Source organism: Colletotrichum lupini, chromosome 3 (genome assembly GCF_023278565.1).
Source record: "Colletotrichum lupini chromosome 3, complete sequence".
Classification (NCBI taxonomy): Eukaryota; Fungi; Ascomycota; class Sordariomycetes; order Glomerellales; family Glomerellaceae; genus Colletotrichum; species Colletotrichum lupini.
Window position 1 is genome coordinate 445,364 of NC_064676.1, and position 20,691 is coordinate 466,054.

The following is a 20,691-nucleotide window of genomic DNA, read 5'->3' on the forward strand; positions in this document are numbered from 1 at the left end:
CATCTCTCTTGTCTTGGTGTCTGTACTCTATGGTTTCGAGCATGGTGCAGGTTGCGCTGTAGCAGACCAGAATAGGAAACAGTGAAACGAATGGCACGTAGTAGACCCGTTGGAAAACGACTCTCGATTACTCAGTCATGGCTGGCCTTTGTCGCGATACAATTCTGAATGGCTCCGTTGCAGTGGTAGCGATAGCTGTGATGTTACGCTGTCGGAGCAGTGTAAGAAACGGATGGAGTTGAGGGCCAAGAATAAGCAGGTTGGAACGCTAGGAATAGCAACGGGGGTTCGATTGCGGCGATAGTGTGCACTAAACGCCAAACGGAGCCAGGAAGGAACGAAAAAAAAGTTACCTTAGTCAGGGCCGCGAAAAAGGGTTAGGTTGGAGCGAGTGCAGAAAAAGTTTGCGCCTCACACGTCCAGGAGGTCTTGGCTGTCTGTGTTGGGGTTTGGCCTGTGGAGAGTTGGATGGGGGCGATTGAGCAATGTTGCATCACGGCCGAATCCTTCGATGGAGCGGGAGGGAAAAGGTGTGTGTGCGTTTGTGTGATTGTGTGTGTGGGAGAAGAGGAGACCAGAGGGAATGGAAGATGAGCAGCAGAGTCAGAGTCAGAGTCAGACATTGGAGATGGTCAGAGGTAAGGAGTACGTACTCTTCCATTAGATGTTGGATGACGGGAGATGTTGGATTTCGGAAAGAACGAGGGAAATGGAAGACAAACGAATGGGAGGCACTTGAGCAGCATGACCCACCAAATCACGATCACGCCTGCCTTCATTTTGTCTTCTCTTCACGATGATTTAGAGTTCCTTCCCGGTCCAGCAGGGACCTGAACCTAAGGGAGAGCAAGACAAGGAAAGCGCGCCTTCACTGGCGTCCCGTGACTCCTCTCCTTTCCTTTGTCGATCGGTTGATGCCTTCCAGAAGGAGCGCCAGAAGACATCCCGTCCACCAAGGTAGATACGTACATCGTAAGCATTCGACCTGAGGAAAGTCACGCTGGACTCCGGATATCTCAGTTGCACCTTCTTCGCGCGAGGCTATGCTCCTCTCAAATTATGTTTCTTCCATGCCTCGCACTACTGCCGCCACCTGGTTGCAACTTGCGAGAGAGGGGGGGAACAAGCGCGACCAAAATCGCCAGCGCCAATGCCAACACCAACACCACAAATCGCAAGCGTGGGAAAGGAACGCAGGCAGGCAGGCAGACGGGCAAGGATGGGCCACGCTGACCAGACGTCGGCCAAGTCGCCAAGACTCAACGGGCGATGAGTCTGCCAAGAAAGTGCTTGTGTCCTCCTCGGCAAGCCATCCCGTCACGCCAAGTTGCTCGGCGCTGCGAGGGAGTTGAGTAAATTGTCGCCGCACTTGACGACGTCGACGACAACTGAACAATATCAATGAGGTGAGGTCACAAAAATGTCGTCAAGTGAGGTCGTTTCGTCGATTCCAGCAGAGCGGTTCGCGAGATCAAACGAACACGTCTGACACGTTTGACAGCTCCGCGAACAGATTTCCCCCAGATGATCCCCCATTGGATTAGCAGATAGCCGATCCCGCACTGATGGGTACCTAGGTAATGGGTGATGGGCAATGCCCGCCCAATGCACTAGCAGCCAGCCAGCGTCCGTCCCACCGTACAAGATGATGGGGGAACGGGGAAATAAGCTTAACGGGCGTTGTGGCCTGATGCTAACAATTTAGCACCATCCGTATTACTGCCGACTACTACTGAAAAGAAGAAAATGTCTCTCATCTGTGTTGTCTCTTGGCCAATGAGAAATGTATCATGGGCCATGGTGGAGGGCAAAAATACAAGTGACAATGGAAGTCGAGGAAATTCGCGCACTGCTATCCGCCAATGGCCATGTAAGTGTTGCAACTTTGGAACCCAGTTGCCCAAGCGTCAATACCTAGCAAATGGCACGCTACAAATACCTAGGTAGTACATTGGTGAGTGTGAGTGTCCACCAACCCGGACTACTGCGTGTCCATTCTTCTTCATCCCCGCGACCCTTTCAATTCACCAGAGATTCTCAAGTCGGGGCCCCAGGATGGTCCGTCGAAACTGTCAAATGGTCTGCTGGCTCCGTATTACTTGCGCATTCCTGGCATGGCCACGGTACTCGTCACCTTTGTGGGCGTCTAGTTGGATAGTCCGTCGGAAGGCAGTTCCACCCCTACTGTCACTGCCTCTGCCACTAGCTGACACTTGCTCCTTCCCTACCTTACTTCCTTCCTTCCACCGTTTCTCGATACCTCGTACCTTCCCCCGTCGCTTGTGAGGAAAATGACAAAGACGGTTCTTGGGAAGGCACGACCGGGGACAACCGGGGGCTCCCTCCGTCGGGCGCAACACCGATAGCGCCAACGTCTCCACTTCCCCCTCCTCTGGCCTACGAATATTCGGCCATCTTCCGAATTATTTTCTCACAACTTCACCACCTCTGCCCAATGGTATCTTCCGTATTCGCCCCCTCACATTCTCTGCATCACCGTTCCCCACGGGCAAATTTCCCCAATCTCTGTTTCCCCGGCCTCCAGATGTCAAATCTACAGTCTAGCACGGCTAGCACGTCTAACAAGGACCGGAGTCTGGAGTCATCTGCCTGAGATCGTTTTTCAATCCACCTCATGCCGAGTCATGCTGGGTCAAATGGCCCAAGGCCAAGGTATGGGAGTACGGCTATTCCGCACCCACATGAAGGCTATCCCGCACCCATACTAGGCCTACTCAAGCAAATAGTGGGCTGCACGTGACTGCACCGCCGCAGCAGCCACATTTGACCCGGAATTCCTATTATTCCGGCAGTTTCGGAGGATTGGAAGGCGCACCTTCCACTGCTGCACCTTCCACTGCCTGCTGCACCTTCCACTGCCTGCTGCACCTTCCACTGCCTGCCGCACCTTTCCACTGCCTGCTGCACCTTCCACTTTGCCCTCTTTTACAATGCCGCCTATGCGCGCTTTTCGGAGTCAGAACCACGACTTCAGAAGCCAGTCTTTGCTCAGGGGAAATACTTCTCTAGAGCTCATATTTTGGTGCTCAAAAAGGTACCTATCCTGCTTCAAAAGTAACTAAAAAAGGAGGTATTAGATAAAAAAGACGCGTCGAAACAGGAACAACAAGAAGGCGCGCCCTGGCTTAACGTGTGACTGCTTTTTGGCGGTGCAGTCACGTGTGGTCACATGCAGTCACGTGCAGTCACGTGCAGTCACGTGCAGTCACGTGCAGTCACGTGCAGCCCATTATTTGCTTAAATAGGCCTAGTATGGGTGCGGGATAGCCTTCATGTGGGTGAGGAATAGCCGTCCCCAGGTATGGATACTCCATAGTCGCATCTAGGGTTCCTTTCTGCTGGGCATCACCACCACCAACTAAACCATCCACGGGACGGGCTACGGTTTATCATGAGTATACGACATCGCAATGTTTGCCAAGACTTTGTACCCTCAGAAACCACGCCATTGCCTCTGACTTGCTTGCCGCCAACGGAGCGCCAGTCAGCCAAAACTCCTCCCACATCCCAGTCGCTACATTCAAGCTAATGTACCGCACAGAGCAATCATACCTGGACTGCTCCAGAGAAGCCCAAGAGGCTGATAGCCTGATGCGACTTGCCCCGGCACTCGACCTCTCCGACCACCGCTGACCACTCACCTCAACTCACCGGCCACCGTCCCTCCTCTCGCCTCGACTTGCCCGCCCCTCGTCTAAACTCAACCTGGAAGGACGCCCGCCCCCCGCCGTAACGTGGGAGAGTCCTTTAACCACGTATCGACCGTCCGTAATCACAAAAGTGTCTCTCGACCGAATCTCGTTTCCCCGTCTCCCCATCTTCCCCACCTCTCCAACAACATCTCCCCCGTTCAACCCCAAACCCCGAGTATTCCTTGCGGAGAAGAACGGGTCCATCATCCTCGCCAAACCGGGCCCTTTTCGCAAGCTCAACAACACCTGGCCGGCCATGCGCCTGTCTGCACCAGTGCATTCTCCCATCACCCCACCTCCGTCACCACCCACCACTCGACTATGCTCCGGCGCGCATCCTAATCCTTACCGCAACGAGGCAAAACATCTGCAGGCGCATCTCCCGAGCGTTTCGAGATCCTTTCCAGCCTTCTGGCCTCTGCTCCGGCGAGCTGCCGCGGCGTGCTACCCTGGGGTTTTGGAATACTACCGTGCCCGCCGGCCGCTATCATCATACCATGGGAGATGCGCACCGAGAAACTCAAGATCCCACCGTGAACTTTGTCCGAATCATTCAAATTCGCCGCTCCCAAACGGCGGTGAGCCGCAAGGCTCCTTTATGACACCACCAAAGCGCCTGTCAGTAGAAGTTGAAAGTCCCCGATCTCTCAAACTCGCAAATTATGCAGATACCACTGTACCTTCGGTCCAATCGGGCGATCTTGAGAGTCGAGGCCACAGCACCTTGGTTGACACCAATCGAACGGCTGCTGACGAGCCTCCCGCTGCCCCGGCCAATGTCTCACAGCTAAAGCCTTCCCCGGCGAGACTAAGAATACTTCTAGAAGCCTAGAACCTGGAAAGGCCGCACATGCTCGTATTTTTGGAATTGCGTCGCAACTAGCTTCCCAACCTCTTCACATATGGACTGTGGTGTTGATATTCCGACATTCATCGCTAGATATCGCCCGGTGGGTTGGTTCTTATCAGCATGTTTCGGAGCACCGCGCATGTTTGAGAACGCCTGGCCTGTGACACCCTGTCTGTGCTGCTTGCGACGCTGGGAATAGCTTGCGACAGGATGTTCCCACTCTGCTTGTTTCTGACAAATTCAGGGTCCGTCGCATGTGCTACGCAACGCATTCGAGTGCTAAGATTAGATGACAGTAGCAAGAAACAAACGACATCAGTATGCACATTTGTTTCGCTTCAGGACATTGTTGTTGGGGTCCGACGTGTCCGAAGTGACGGTCCCTGGTCGAACTAACTTACAAGCAACCCAAGCTCCAGATACAAGAAACGCCAAGGCCCCCGAATCCGTTTTCCCCCTTTCCTTGGCTAGGCTTTTGTTCAACATCAACAACGTGGCGGCTACCTCCTGCTTGGCAGCAGACATAACAAGACGGGCACGAGAATTCCTCGCACACCACTAGGCGCTGTGCCATGAATCGCGGCTCCGCTAATGGAGGGACAGCCAAGAGGTCAACCGACTTGGCTTACGCACCATTGGCACGACCTGGGAGCTTGTTTGCTTAGCTTTGGTCGAAATCGTCTCCGACGATGATTCCAACCATACACGCCACCTTCTCTTCGAGCCGCTAGCCTACCGAACGCCCGCCTGTAGATCGGTCTTGCTCCTGGGTCAGCCATTCGTTCCGGAACTTCTTCGTGGCCCCCAGCTAGGGCAAGGCTGCCATTCCTGCGGTGGCGGCTTTGCAGAGGCCAAGCATCAACATTGACGACCATCGGCTCCATAATGGGCCCGTCTCTACATTCCGAAGTATGTCGGTTGATGAATTTCTCCGCTCACTTCGAGATCCTGGGGATCTCGAAGGCCTTCTTGCAGATCCGGGGATATACGGAGATTGTCCTCCCTTCTCCTGCCCATCTCTCACCCGTCGATGCGGGGTTTAAGATCACGACTATATCAGCTGAAAACGATCACAGCCAGAACCCACACTGGCAAGCGCGGAAAGAGAAAAACCGAGCTTACGATTTTCCACAGTGAAGCTTGGCCCAATGGATATTGCCTTGGCATCTTACGATGTTCAAAGAATGGGCTTGAGGCTGTGTAAGTATCTTATGCAACACGCTTGCCGTGATGCTGGTCTCTATCGTCTCTCTGCGTTCAGTCCTCGTATTTCCCAACTTTTCTCAGCCGCTTTGCGTTCCTGAGACACACGCCATTGGTTGTCCAGTGTCTTGCTCGATTCTTTCGCCTTACATATCGCGAAAAATCGAGGGCGGAGCTAATCGGAGCCTTCCGGAGGAGCCGCCTCGGCCATGTACCTGCTTACTGATGGTCCGCTTGTCTCTTTGCGAGAAGTTGTGACAATAAGCGAGATCAGTGAATAGGGGACATAATTTGAGTTTATTAGTTGGCACGAAGTCCTCCGATAAGTTTTCGTCTGGGAATGGGGTCATCCAGTCTGGTCAGCGACTGTCTTCTGAATGACTACGCCCCTTCCATCATGCCCTATCAGATTCTGCATTGCAAACAACGCATAGAGTACCGCTTTCCCTGGTTCAGGAACTTCAATCTCCTGGAAGGTTGGGTGGTCAAATGTATTTGTGAAGGCGGCGTGTCCATACTCATAGTCTGGATAACCATGAGCCAGAATCAGTCCCTTTGCGAGTCCTACCACGACCCTACAACATCTGCTCCATCGGGCATCTACAGATCCCAATGTACTACTTCTGCACAATCTGTCTCTCCTAGACTAAGTAATCCGCAAGCAGGGCGAGGTCTTTGACAGGCAGTCTTGCAAGTTCATCGATTTATTTCAGTATTCTTTTCTCAATCGTCACAAGACGAACACAAAGGAATCGCACGCTCAGTTTCGCGTAGTAAAATCATATGCCATAGTTATGCCATGAATTACTACTGCTAGTACTGTCATTGTAGCGCGAGCCTGCACCGGATATTTCCTCCACCCAGCCATCACCAACTCGACCGACCTCGAAATCCCTCTGGACACCTCAGAATCAGACGTGCTTGAGAAGACCGTTCCTCGAAAATGATTCAGCTTCTCGAGGGCCTCAAACCCTCGAACTCACGCTATACTCCACCAGCTCACTCAATTTGCGTTCCTCCTTGTGCCAAGATGACGCTCCGACTCGTCGGGTCTCGATCCCCATACGAGCTCCTCTGTGAAGACCGCAGCGGCGTAGTCCGTCTCGTCGCCGCAGACGCATTCGCAGTTCTCTCCCTCTTCCTCGGCACGTACACGGCAGGCCTCTTCTCCCATTCCTGTCTACGACTTGCATCGTGATGCAAAGTCTTCTCGGCTGCCCTCCGCTGCGAAGAAGTCTCGGGCGCTGATAGACTGCGCTGTCGGCGATCTCCAGGCGGTATTGCTTTGGAGCTTTTTGTCTTGCCACTGACTCCTTTTTTTCCCCGTGTAATCGTTCCTCTTGACCCGTGGAGGTCCCTCCATGGAGCTACTCTTTCAGCCCTTCGTATATGAGGTGGCTCGTCGTCACGGTCATTGTCGTCGAGGAGGTCCAGTGTAGCGAGCCATTCCTTTGCCTCGCGGGCGTGCTTCTCTACTAATGCGGCGCGCTTGAGATGAGGTCTCTGTGAAGCTTGTATTTCCTCAGCCGTCAGCACGCCGCCTAACGTTTCGTTCTCGCCCATGACGATACCAATACCGGACATGATCGCCACCAACGCGAAGTCGTCGTTCAAGAAGGGAGTCTCTTTTGCGTTAGGGGGAATGGCAGCGGAGTTGAGGAATCGGAATCCTGTTCCAAGGTACGGTCGCGAGGGGTCAATTGATATCATGGCGACTAACTCTTCGTCTAATTTGGCATAGCCTCCCCTTCCGAGATACGACTGTCGTGGAGCTCTCAGGATGCGAGTCTCGTCGGGCGTGCGTTTCCGCTAGAGAAGCCACCCGTCTGAAAGGCGTAGTGTCCGAATAGATAACCCTCGACTGTGCCTCCATTCGAAATCGACATCGGTCATCATCTCCGCCCAACAAGGATCCCGAAGACGCATCGTGAAGCGCCATAGGCCCTGATACCCTCTCCCGCGGATGATACGGCTGAAAAGCGAGCGGAAGCCCAGAGCGTTCCCTTGTCGACCGCGGTCTTCGTGGAGGAGGATCTTGGGGGTGTCGCTGGAGTTGCTTTCACGGCGGCGGGGGCGCGAAGGGAGGGGAGACTGCGGTTGTTCGAGGTGGACTTGCATGGTGCGACGGGTCTTCTAGCCCGGTAGGCTTACGAGGCGGTGGGTGAGGTGCGCGATGATGGGCGCGGTGGAGAAGGGGCCTGCGTGGATGTTGATGCCGATTGCGTTGTCTGTCTCGGAGGGCTCGGCGTCGTGGGAGAGGTAGAAGAGGGGGTTGTTTGCTGTTTCGGCGAGGCCTGAGTCGAAGATTGAGAAGATTGGTGGGAGGAGGCGGGGGATTGGGGAGGGCATGTTTCTTCTCGTTTCTCTCTGTCCTTGTTTAGTTGGTAGATGGGTCGATTGCTCATGTTGAATGACTGATTGGAGGCTTCATGATGATATTTTTTGTGCTTTGATCAGCTTCTGAGACGGCTCGAATGAGGATGGAAATGGGTTGAGCCGGTGATACCTTGGGAAGCCTTCTTACCTGGGAGGAAGGTACCTAGGTATCTTAGGTACTCAACGTGTTGCAATGTCCTGAAGACGGCAGTGTCCTCGCATAAATGATCGATTCAATGCCTTCCGTTCAAATCCAAGTTTTCGTTGCCTGGATTGAGTCCTAGGAAGTTGCCACAAGGCAGAACCTGCAAAATGTCGTCCAGCCATCCTGTCAACGGTGCCGCTCCGGAACGGACCACTCAGGCGGTCCGACCCGGCGCATGCCGGACCGGTGCCGCTGTGGGGTTCGTCCGGCAGCCCGCCCTGCAGCACACCCGAATAATAGATCGAGGCTTCACGGTCTATGCGCGGACGTGATATCGAAATCCTTTGCGCATGATTGCATTGTTGTCTGTACTTCAGCGATTCGGCCAATTCCGTCCTGTGAAACCCAACATGACGCCCACCTCGGAAGCGGTCGGCCGACCACCTGCATCTGCTAATTGAAATCAAAAGGTACTCTGCTGAGAATCAACCATGCTACATACGAAGTCGGGTACCGTTTCCCGTCGACTCAGCTGTGATGAATCCGGAATATCTCCGAGACACAAAGGTATGGTGGCTAATCGGACGGCCATTGCCATTGCACGATAGGATATTGATCTAAGACATCAACGACCGTTAGGCGTCGAAGAATGCGAAGCCATTCAGCTGAACAATTGTCATGAAAGTGCATCACGGTTGCCTCAACCCTGTCCAGACTGGGGAGTCGGAATTTTGGCATTCAAGCTAGAGTCATCACATATCTTGAACATCCCTCGGGTAAGGTAAGTGTAATAAATAAGTCGGGCATGTGGTATTGCCCGGCCCGGTTCCTTGAAGTATGAAGTTCGGGTTAAAAACCCTCTCTTCTCTCTCCATTCGTCACTTCTTACTTTGCCCTGCTCCCGGGGCTTCTTCTCCCTTTCCACTTGGCTGGCAAAGAGCTCCCCGTCCCCAATCCACTCTCAGGAGAGTAACCGACTACGACGTTTCTTCGATAGACCAAGTTCGCCTTCACGATGAGAGCTTTATTTTTGATATTGGTTTGCTTGGTATCCAATGTAGCAAGCCAAGATTACAGCAGGGTCTTGCTAGGATGTGGTCAACCTGGCAACTTCCAGCAGACCTTCACCTTGTTCTCCACCAATTCTGCCAACAGCGTAGAGTTTTGCCGAACAACTTGCTTGGTGAACAACTCTCGTTCGTTCGGCGCGCTCTTCAACGACCAATGTTACTGCAGCAATGCAGGTATCGCCGCTATCCAGTTCACACCTGACAGCATCACTAATTGCAACATCCTCTGTCCCGCAGATTCCTCCGTTAGATGTGGCGGTGCTGTCAGCTCTGCTCAGTATTTCAGCGTGTACGGCTTCAATCCCAGAGCCTCAGACTCTTCCAGCTCGTCCAGGTCATCGACCCTGACAACTTCCTCAACCTCCACCGGCACAGGTAGCACAACTACTACAGGAACGAGCGGTACTGATACCTCAACAACCTTGACCTCGTCATCTTCCAGTACCTCGAGCTCCTCAAGCAGCGGGTCAACAATCATCGTTACAGATTCTAGCACTACTTCTCCATCTTCACTCGTCTCCACCTCGACATCCTTGGCAAGCTTCAGCAATACTTCTACAACTTCAACGCAATCATCAACTACCTCTTCTTCGAACTTGGGAACAACTTCATCCACCAGCACCTCCAACACCGATAGCTCCAGGATTAGCACGGGGCTTTCTACCACCTTGAGCATGAACCCAAGTGCGAGTTTGAACGCCACAAGTAGCAGCGGAACAACGGGCCTTTCCTCTTCATCCTTCACAGGCTCTTCCTTGACATCCGGGAGCACAGGAACGTCTACTTCTACGCCTTCCGCCACTGCCAGCACGACCAGTAGCAGTGGGAGCTCAGGATCATCCGTTATATTAACCTCCACTACAGTCGTTATTTCTTTGTCGTCTGTGACTTCTTTATCTACGATTTCTAGCTCTCCGATATTAAGCTGTTAATAAGTATATAACATAGGGAAGAAGCTCACAGAGGCTAACTACTATTAGGGTCTAAAAGATAAATTATTAAAATCTACTCTTCCCTCGAGGTATATTATTAATACTTTATATATACCTAAGCTACTTTTTTATTACTTAGTCCCCCTCTTTATACTCCTTAAGCTATTTTTTAATTAATAAAGCTTAATTAATAAGGCTTAATAAAGTACTCCCTTTTCTAAGCTTTATTTTAAAACTTACTTATAGTTCGTATATATTATATTAATCTTTTATTTAAAAGGTCCTTAAATATATAGTATAAAGGTAAGTATAAGTAGTACTTATTAATTTAAATATAAACCTTTTATTTTAAATAATAGCCTTATAATTCTATACTCGGGTTATTCTTATTTATAAGCCGTCCTTATAATCACTAATACTTAAGTAGTCGTTACCCTATTTTTATTTATTAATATTAACCCCCTTTTAAGCTATTACGATTCCGAATTCCTTTTTTTTTTTTTATAATTATTTCTTTTATATATAGTTTTTTATTTTTATTAACGTTTGCGCTACTCTTTTATTACGTAAATATTATAATTAACGAATATTTTTTAAATCCCTATTCTTATATATTTCCCGCGCCTAAGTAAGTTTTTTATAAAATCGTTCCGTATTCGTTACTAACTTATTTTAATATAAATATAGCTCCTAATTATAAAGTTATTATTATTAATAACGGAACGGTTATTAGCGCTATAAGTACGCTTAGTAATAGCGGTAGTAATAATTTATTTAAAAAGCTTAATATCCCCTTTACTTACCCTAATTTTATATATATATTACTATTTATACGCTACTTATACTAATTATTATAAACTTTTATTAAAAAAAAAAAAGGCGAACGCTAAAAAAATCGGGGTTAGCTAAGTATACTCGCTCCCCTACCCTACTTATATTATATATAAGGTACTTAATTTAAAAACTAAGTATTATAATTAGCTAAGTTAGTAATTTATAGCCCCTAGTTCGCTCTTTTATTTAATACTTTTTTAAAATCTAACGTACGTTATATTAAGTATATTATATAAAACTATTTTTATAAAAGTATAATAAGCGCTTAGCGCGGTTACTATTTTATTACTTTTTTTACGTATTATATTAATAATATTTTAAGTTCTTAAGTTTATAGAATTTACGGTCTAAACCCTATAAAGTATTACTCTTATTTTAAATAATAATATTTACGATTTAGAGGTTTATTACTTTATTATCGCTTTATTATTATTATTACTTAGGTTATTAATATTATTTTATAGCTTTAGTAAACTTATTAAATTACTATTAATAATACGTAAAGAGTACTTAAGCGCGCTAATAAAGAGGCCCGCTTAACCCCCGTTATTAATAATAATAATAATAAAATAGCTATAAGCTCCTTTTATACCACGTTTTTATCTTATAATAATATTATAATTATACTATTTTATACTATTTATAACGAGGTACGCCGCTTAAATAATATTTTAGTTAATATATAGTTACCCTACTTACGCTCTATATTCGTAATTAATTATTTATAAATTTATTAATAATAAAGAGATTTTTTTTTATAATAACCCCTAGGATAATAACTAGGGCAGCCCTTTTATATATAAGGGTAGTTTTTTAATAAATAAGGGCGGTCCTCTTATACGTTATAAAATTAAAAAAATAATTTATAATTAGTGCGTTTATATTACTTAGTTATAGCTATATAGCTCCTTTTTTATTATTATTAATAACTAGTTCGCTACGTTATTAAGCTTATTAAGAGCTAAGGCGCGCTATTTAATTAAAACTCGTTTTTTATATATATTAATTAATATTACGTTTTTAATATACTTAGCTAGCTCTTACGTATTTTTATTATTATTATATCCCTTTTATTAGATTAAGTATTATTACTTCTTTTTCGGCCCTCTATATTATATAATATTTTTTATTTTATAAAATAGCTCCTTATTTATATTTTTAATAAGTAAGGGCTTTTAAGGGGCTTTTTTATAATATTAATATAGCTTAAATAAGAATATATAGAATATATTTTATATTTTATATTACGTTAGTATATTTAGTTAGTAAGCGACCCCTACTATTCTAATTATTAATTTAACTTTAAATAGGCCTAAATACTTATTAACTAACTTCTAGTTAGGACGCTACTTATTAATATTTTTTTTTAATAATAGTACTTAGTTACTTATTTTATATAATATATCTATTTTAGTTTTATTAACTTATTACTTATATATCTCGCGTACTTTTTATATAAGGGGTTATAAAGCTTTTTAATTAGTTTATAATTAGGTTATATACTCTTTAACTAAAATATTTTATATACTATCTCGAGCCCCTATTAAGATTAATATAAAGTACGTAAATAAGAACCTAAGTAGGGCCTTAATAAGCGCTTTATAAATTATTAAGTACTAAGCGTTATTATATATAAACTTAGCTAAATAAAAATACTATACTTAATTTAATTAGTCCTAAGTATAAAAATAGTAAAAATATTATTCTAAGTATTAGTTTTACCGTTTTATTTAACTATCTATTTACGAGTAGAACGTAGTATTAAAATACCTTTTTATTATTAAGAAGTAATAAAAATAAGTCTAAAACTTATTTATAAATAATAACCCCCTATTAAAAACGATCCTTTTAAATATTTTAAACTTAGTAAAAAATTTTATAAATAAGAGGTTTACGAATCCCTAGGCTATAAGAGTCGTTTTTATAATAATATAGACGCTATATTTTATAAATCGGTTTATTATAATAAGTATTACGTCATAAGGGCGCCTCTTAATTAATATAATTAATATAAGTAAGCCCGTAATAAAGTCTAGCGATATTTCTTATTATAGCTTAATTAGAGTAAGTAGGGGGTATAATAAACTATATAACTTATAATAACGAGGCTTTATTTACTAATATATTATATAAATATTAATATAACTTTTTATATCCCTATTTACTCTATTTTAATAATAATAACGTTTTAATAGTACTATTGTCCGCTTTATATTATAATATTTTATTATAAGTATATTATAATATATTTTAATAACTTCTTTCCTTAGCCCCTTATATAATAATATATAAGCGCAGCTATTATAATATAATAACCCTCTTAAGTTATATACTTAGTTTTATTATTATTTCTTTTTAACTAAGTAAGGCTATTAGTAGTTTTTAATTTATTACTTATTTTTTATAAAAGCGTCCTCTTATTAAGCAGCCCGTAATTAACTTATTATTAATAACCCCTCCTTATTAATTACTATTTTAAGTACTCTTATTATATTAAAATTTTATAGAATAAGTAGCTTATAATTTATAGTTTTAATAATAAGTTTAAGTAGCTTTTTAAATATTATACTATAACTTTAATACCCTAGGCTCGTAGCCCTATTATATTTTTTAAAATACTCCTTAAAGTTCCCTCGAGCTAAAGCTCCTAACCTTTTTTATTTATTTCTCTATATTATTACTAATTCCGCTTTTAAAATACTTATTATCTTTTTTATTTAAGAGCCGCTCTTATAACTCGTCCTCGTATATTTAACTATTATAACTTTAAAAAGCTCCTATATATTTTTAATATTATAAAAGTTTATTTTTTATTTTTAATAATAGCTCCTTTATTTTATTATTATTATTATTTTTACTATAATTAGGTCTTTATAATAATCTATTTACTAAGTTTTTTATATTTAATTTAAACTTAATTTTAATATTAAACGCTACGAGTTTATCTAATTAGCGTAGCTATTTCCTATTTAGTTTTTTTTTTATATTTAGGAACTATAAGTTAAAATAATTTATAAATACTACGACTTAATCTCGATTATAAATAAAGTAGTATTACTAGTTCCTTAGTACGTTTATAATAACTAGTAGCTCCGCATTTTTTATATTATAATAGCTCTCTATATTTATTAATTTCCTTAACTTATAAATAATTAAGTACTAATTACTTTTAAATAATTACGTAATTACTAAGCTAATAGCTCGAGCCGAAGTATCTATTTATAACTATATAGGTAGGGTAAAGTCGAAATATTATAATATTAGTACGTTAATAAATATTATTAATAGCTTTTTAAATAACTTTATAATAAGTATTAGTAGCTCTAACTATCCTAATTTTACTTTTCTTAATAAGTTTATTAAAAGTATTATTATTTTAATATAGTTATTAATAAATTTATAATAAAACCCCGTAAATCTAAAGAACGTTTATATATTTTTAACGCTCTTTAGAAATAACTAATTTATTATAGCTTTAGTACGCGCGGGTTTTATTTTTATATTTTTATTAAATATAATATACCCTAAGAATCTTATATACGATATATAAAACTCGTATTTATTACTATTTAAATATAAGTTTTATTATTATAATTTTTATAATACGCTACGTATATACTTTTTATACGCTATATAGTCGTTATTATATATTAAGATATTATCTAAGTATACGATATAAATAGTATTAACTAAGCCGCTTAGAACGTTATTAATATATACTTAGAAAGTTACGGGTGCGTTAATTAGTTTAAAAAATATAACTAAGTATTTAAACTACCCGTATTTAATATAAAAAGCTATTTTTTACTTATTACCCTTAGCTATATATATATAATAATACGCGTTCTTAAGGTCTAGCTTTATAAAAATAGAAGTATTAAATAGTTTATTTAATATCTCTCTAATTAATAATAATAGTATTCTATTTTTTTATATAATCTTATTAATCGCTTTATAATTAACGTAAAGTTATAGCTCTCTTCCTTTTTTAATATAAAAAAGATAGGTACTCTTATTAGGCTTATAAAGGGGCGTATCTAGCCCCTAGCCTCTATTTTTATTAAATAATTATATAAAATCTCGAGCTTATAGTTTAATAATAAGTAAATAGGTCCTTAGGGAATAAGCGCTACGTCGTTTAGCTTAATATAGTAGTTATATAGTGCTCTATTTAGTAGCGAAATAGCTTTCTTTTTTAAAAATAAGTTATTAAAGTCTTAGTAACGTAGCTTCTAATCTTTAGCTATGCTTATTAATATTACGTTACTATTTATAGCTAAGTCAATTACGATATACGTAAGTATTACTAAAACTAAGTTATTTAATAGCCCCTTTTTTAAAGTATTTAAGTAAATATATCGTTTATAAATTAAATACCGCTACTTTTTTTATTTCTAACTAATTAGTAAGTTAATATCCTCTAACTAAGGGAAACTAAGAATAAGCGTAAGCGCTATAATATTAGTTATTACGAAGTAATATAGCTATATTTTTATTATATAGTCGTTATTAGTAATTCGAAGCCGTAAGTAATAACTTTTTAGTATTTTTATTTATTTACTTTTTATATTTACTAATGTAATGGATTCGGGATGCGGCCGGCGATAGGACGCCGATGACTCAGCGACCGGTGTACGGATCGCATTACGAAAGAACTTTTTAAGAAGTAGAGCCCTTACGAAGGACTCTGTAAGCTTTAGTCTTATAATATACCCATACCTATATTATAGCCTCGCTAGTTAAGTGCTCATAGCCTAATCTCTTATAACTAACTATAGTAATAAGTAAATTCGTAAATTAATATTAAAGTTATTAAGTAGCCCGATACTAACTACGTTCCTTTTTATTTTTAAATCGATAAGGGCGCTTAGCTTCTCTTATACGTAATTTAAGTATATATAAATCGGGATATTTAAGCGCTACTCTTATTAATTATTAATTACTCTCTTTATTAAAATAGTATTTAAGCTCGTTATTAATCCGCGCTACTTAACTAAAACGAGGTCTAATTAATAACTAGCGGCCTTATACCTCTTTTAATTATATTTATAGTATATAACGCTCGGGTAGTTATTAATAAAGTACTTAGTTTTATTATAATTATAATATTATTAATATTACTCTTATAGTTATAGGTAATCCTTTATAATATAACTAGTTTTTTTATAATTATAATATATAGTATCCTTATTAAATAAGTTACGGCGTGTTTTTTACGTATTTAACTTATTAATACCCTAGTATTTTTTTATTAATTTATTTAAGTTTAAGTTAGAATATTACTTAGAGGACGTTTATAAGCTCCTTATTAATAGCGAGGATTATTTAATACGTTTTATTAATAATACTAGTTATAAATAAGTCCGCAAAAGTTCTATTTATAATATTATTACGAAACGTAGTTTAGGCCGTAGCTTACTTATTAATATAAAAATCTTTTATTTTTTTATTAAAATATATTCTAATTCTATTTCGAGCTTATTAATACGGCTAACGAACTCGTTAATTTTCTTTTTTTAGTTTTATAAAGCGCTATTTAGTTATATATTCACTACTATTCTTTAGTTAATAAGATTAAATAAGTTATTTTATAAAAAGGTCTTTAGTTCTTTTTATATAACCTAATTTATTATAAACCCGGGGGTCCTTTAGTAGTTAAAAATATAGTATATTTAAAAGGTCTTTATATTACTACTTAAATAGCTAATTATATATATTATTTTATTATAATCTATTTTTATTTATTAAGTTTATAAGTTAAAGTAATAGTAATAGTTAAAAAAGAAGCTTTATAAATCACGTACTAATTTATTAATATATAATAAGTTAAGGAGGGATAGCGGTTTAAATATAAACGTTCTACTTATAGCGCTTATTTAAATTAAAAAGGAATTAATAAATAGGGGCTTAAGTAATACGAACTTATTATTTTATTATTATTTAAGTAGCGCTTTAAATATAGCTTTATTTATTAAACTATCCTTAGTTTAGGGTTTACGTTCCTATTTATATTAAAACTAATATTTTAAGCTATTATAATTAAAACTATAACTCTTAATATAAGGGCTAGGCTATTTAAAAAGCTTTATAAGTATTTTAAATTTACTTATTTTTTATATAAGCGCTCTTTATATGTTATAATAAGGATTTCTTTTTTTAATTATCGTTCCTATTTTTATAATTTTATTAACTTATTACTTATCGTTTAGTTTAAGTATTAATAAGTAAGGGTAGGAGGTTTATTATTTTATTTAAAATTCGTTAATATTCTTAGTAATACGGTCTTTTTACGTTATTATTATATTATTTATTTTATTACGCTTCGTTCTTATATTATTTATTAAAAAAGAGGTAATTCTAGGGGGTTTAATAAAAAAGAATCGTTTTTTTATTATTATTATAGCGTTAATTACGCTCTTTTATTATATCTCGTTTTTATTAATATTTAAACTTCTAGCCTAGTCTTTTTTATAAATAAAAATTTTAAATTATTAATAAGTATATAATATAAAGAAAAAGCTTATAGAGGCTAACTACTATTAGGGTTTAAAAAATAAATTACTAAAATTTACCTTTCTCTCGAGGTATATTACTAGCGCTCTATATATACCTAAGCTACTCCTTTATTACTTAGTCCCCCTCTTTATACCCCCTAAGCTATCCCTTAACCAACGAGGCCTGACCGGCGAGGCCTAACATAAGCTCAAGTTCAAGCCCCTCGACATCCGCGACCACACCAAGCACTAGCCAGACGAGCGTCCAATCGAGCACATCCTCTGCATCACAAGCTTCTTCCTCTGGGGCTCCATCCACATCGCCTACAATATCTTCAACCACTGGGATAACAAGCACGGCCTCAACTTCTCAGATTACTGCCAGCTTTGTTCTCACTGTTTCCGTCTTGCCTGCCGCCACTGCATCGGCTGGTTGAGTGGTATGATGTGTCAAAGGAAAAGGGGATGGCGCGAGACAAGCAGGGGAAAGACAGCAAACCAGTTGAGTACCCTTTGGCGTCGGGCATCTGAAGAGAAGTCTTTGTGGCGATAATTAAACCATAGAAATGGGGGTACGGACAATTCATGTAATTCAATTTGCTTGTAGCTGAAGAACAGCACATAGTCAATAGTCAAGCAGAAAGGTATCACTGCTATGACCTTGTTGTCCCTAGGATTGTCGAGCGTATATTAGAAGCCGATCTTATCATTCTTACTTATGTTATCCATGCTTGATCATTCGAATCTTTGATTCTCATCGTTGGTACGGGGTCTATGATAGGTGTGGCCACAACATGCTTCGCAACGACATACGTTGAGCAGCTCAACCAGGTCAATTCCACTGAGATTAATTGAAGTAGGTACGTTTGATAATGTTGCGGTATTACGCACAGTGGTAATCACATCTTGAAACTGGACTAGACTAAATTCCACATAATTGAGAAAGTCGACAGGTATCAGTAAGTACTTGGATTGGTAAAGGCATTGATTCACGAACTTTACCTAGAAAAACATGTTGTCTTGATGACTCTACACGGCCTAATGCTTGGACGAAGGGTTTAAGTCGCATTTCATGCTTTTCAACTGGCCATGCAATCGAGTATTGCAACTTGATGATGGAAGATAGTGTAACAAGTTGTGTTTCCTGAGTAGTCACAGGCATTTACCGATGATTCGAGGCCAAGGGCTCTGTAAACATCATCAAGAGCTATGATATCCTGTAGGTCCCAGGAGCAGTCTCCTTGATCTTTCATACCAGCTATTGAGGACAATATATAGCCTGTGACTTAGCATCGATCAATGTCTGTTTCATTCAAGTCGATATTGTTGGAAAAGCGCTTTATTCCCCATATCTAGTAACGACCCCCTCCGTTCTTGGCGGAAATTGACTTTGGCAATCTCTACTCTAGAGAATTGTATCGAGCTCCATATGAATCATTGTACAACTCCTATTACGCTGTTGTGAAGAGTTGTGTAGCGGGCTTTCGATATCTCATCCAACCACAATCCAACACACTTGGAAACCAAAGACAACAGTCATTCAGCACAATAGTCGAACCTTGGAGAGATCAACAAAACAACCACTGACTCTCCGTTGCCATAGCATTATTCTCCCGCCGACAACAGTCTCCCCATCGTAAGCGATCAACTGGGGAGAATGTTCGATGGATCCCCCTGAAATGAAGGAAATTCCCCGATTTGATCCACACGTGCGTGCTGTCTGCGAACCGGATCCGCCCCAAAATTTCTCAGCAGCACACGGACCGTCGACGGCCCATCGTGAACAAGCCTCGTGGGAAAGGGACAGGGCCCAGGGGACCATGCATCGTTGGGCTGCGATGGGAGATTACGCAGTCTTACAACCCGACTCTACTGGGGGACGGGGGGCTTCAAGCAAAAACAGCAAGGGGGTTATTTGCCGCAGGTCTCGAATGTGACAAGTCGAATTTCTTTCTTCTACCTTGTTTATGAGAACCATGTGGATGAATGACTGGTTGCGGACTTCACGATGGCTTCATTTCCAAGGACAGTGATGCCACTGGAACGTCCACCGGTATAGCCGAAGCCCTGCACACCAACTTTTTACAACTTGGCAACGAAATGAGCACGGCTGCCAATATCATGCTTCAAGGGGTGCACCGAACTTTTCTTCCCTTACCGAATCCTAGTTACCAGGTCACGAAAGTAAGAAAAGAATATGAGAAAGGCATAACTGTTCCTGATATCAGGTGGGCCCGGGAGTGTGGTAAGTTGCCGCGGACCCGTGGCGTAGCGGCGTGGGGGTCGCCCATGACGGTGTGTTGCATTCGGCTTAGACGAGCCATCACGGTAGGTGACATTTGTGACCGCACGAGAAACAGCTCGGTCAAGCTTTTTCACGGCGATGTGTTCTGGCTACCTCCCTGGCTGTTTTCCTGCGGGTACCTTCCTATTCGTGCCTTGATGTTCTCATGTCTTCGCGGGTCGTCGATGGGTAGCATTGATATCGGCCCTACGGCTAGTTTTGAAACCAAGACTTGACGATGCGGCATAGTCACTGAAGCCCGCCCGGGTTGCAGATGAGACTGAGAGAGAGGTACACGCGTCAACGGATGGCAGTTGAGATGACAGCATCACATGTCGGATGCAATGTTGAATGCAGTTTCGAGATTGCGAACCTTGCCCTGAATCACGGCATGCTGTGCATGTTGGCCGTGTTGAGTCAATACTGCTGCAGCATCACGAATCACCGATGACATGTTATCAAAGTTTTGCATCGCAGCAAGCCAGCATCTCACCCGTCGTCATGCAGCGTGCCGGTGACCCAAAAGGGGGTGGGAAGCAAAATAAAACAGCCCCCAAATGATGTTGGCCCTTTTGCCCAGCACAGCGCTCGTTTCAAGCTGAACTCTGACTTCTAGATCATCCAATGCCGGATGGCACTTGGAAACGTGTGGTGGATGCTCGGCGCGGACTCACCCGCCGTTGACTAGACTGCAATGCTTCTCACCTACTGATACATACTTCCATCTTCAAGCTGCTGCTAAGTTAAGATAGTTCGGCCACATCATCAATGACCAGCCCGCAAAACAGAG

General features: G+C 41.4%; 4 protein-coding genes across 4 annotated transcripts; 2 read left to right on the forward strand and 2 right to left on the reverse strand.

The window, feature by feature from the left end:
• Positions 1-1,825: 1,825 nt before the first annotated feature.
• Positions 1,826-6,713, forward strand: CLUP02_04858 (uncharacterized protein; the record flags this gene model as incomplete). The annotated part of the gene is made up of 19 exons (XM_049283868.1): positions 1,826-1,895; positions 1,966-2,138; positions 2,207-2,547; positions 2,616-2,673; positions 2,748-3,043; positions 3,122-3,151; positions 3,207-3,220; positions 3,311-3,531; positions 3,609-3,713; positions 3,763-4,491; positions 4,538-4,733; positions 4,808-4,920; positions 4,968-5,056; positions 5,167-5,312; positions 5,372-5,559; positions 5,640-5,763; positions 5,825-6,020; positions 6,121-6,380; positions 6,598-6,713. The coding sequence occupies 19 exons, from the start codon at positions 1,826-1,828 to the stop codon at positions 6,711-6,713; spliced, it is 3,465 nt and encodes a 1,154-aa protein (XP_049141011.1).
• Positions 6,714-6,765: 52 nt separating this feature from the next.
• CLUP02_04859 (uncharacterized protein) lies at positions 6,766-8,115 on the reverse strand (the record flags this gene model as incomplete). Its single annotated transcript, XM_049283869.1, has 3 exons — positions 6,766-7,436; positions 7,629-7,857; positions 7,918-8,115. 3 exons carry the CDS (start codon positions 8,113-8,115, stop codon positions 6,766-6,768), a joined length of 1,098 nt encoding a protein of 365 aa, XP_049141012.1.
• Positions 8,116-9,302: 1,187 nt separating this feature from the next.
• Positions 9,303-9,607, forward strand: CLUP02_04860 (uncharacterized protein; the record flags this gene model as incomplete). The annotated part of the gene is made up of 2 exons (XM_049283870.1): positions 9,303-9,547; positions 9,595-9,607. The coding sequence occupies 2 exons, from the start codon at positions 9,303-9,305 to the stop codon at positions 9,605-9,607; spliced, it is 258 nt and encodes an 85-aa protein (XP_049141013.1).
• Positions 9,608-9,631: 24 nt separating this feature from the next.
• Positions 9,632-10,033, reverse strand: CLUP02_04861 (uncharacterized protein; the record flags this gene model as incomplete). Its single annotated transcript, XM_049283871.1, has 1 exon — positions 9,632-10,033. One exon carries the CDS (start codon positions 10,031-10,033, stop codon positions 9,632-9,634), a length of 402 nt encoding a protein of 133 aa, XP_049141014.1.
• Between the last annotated feature and the right edge of the window lie 10,658 nt (positions 10,034-20,691).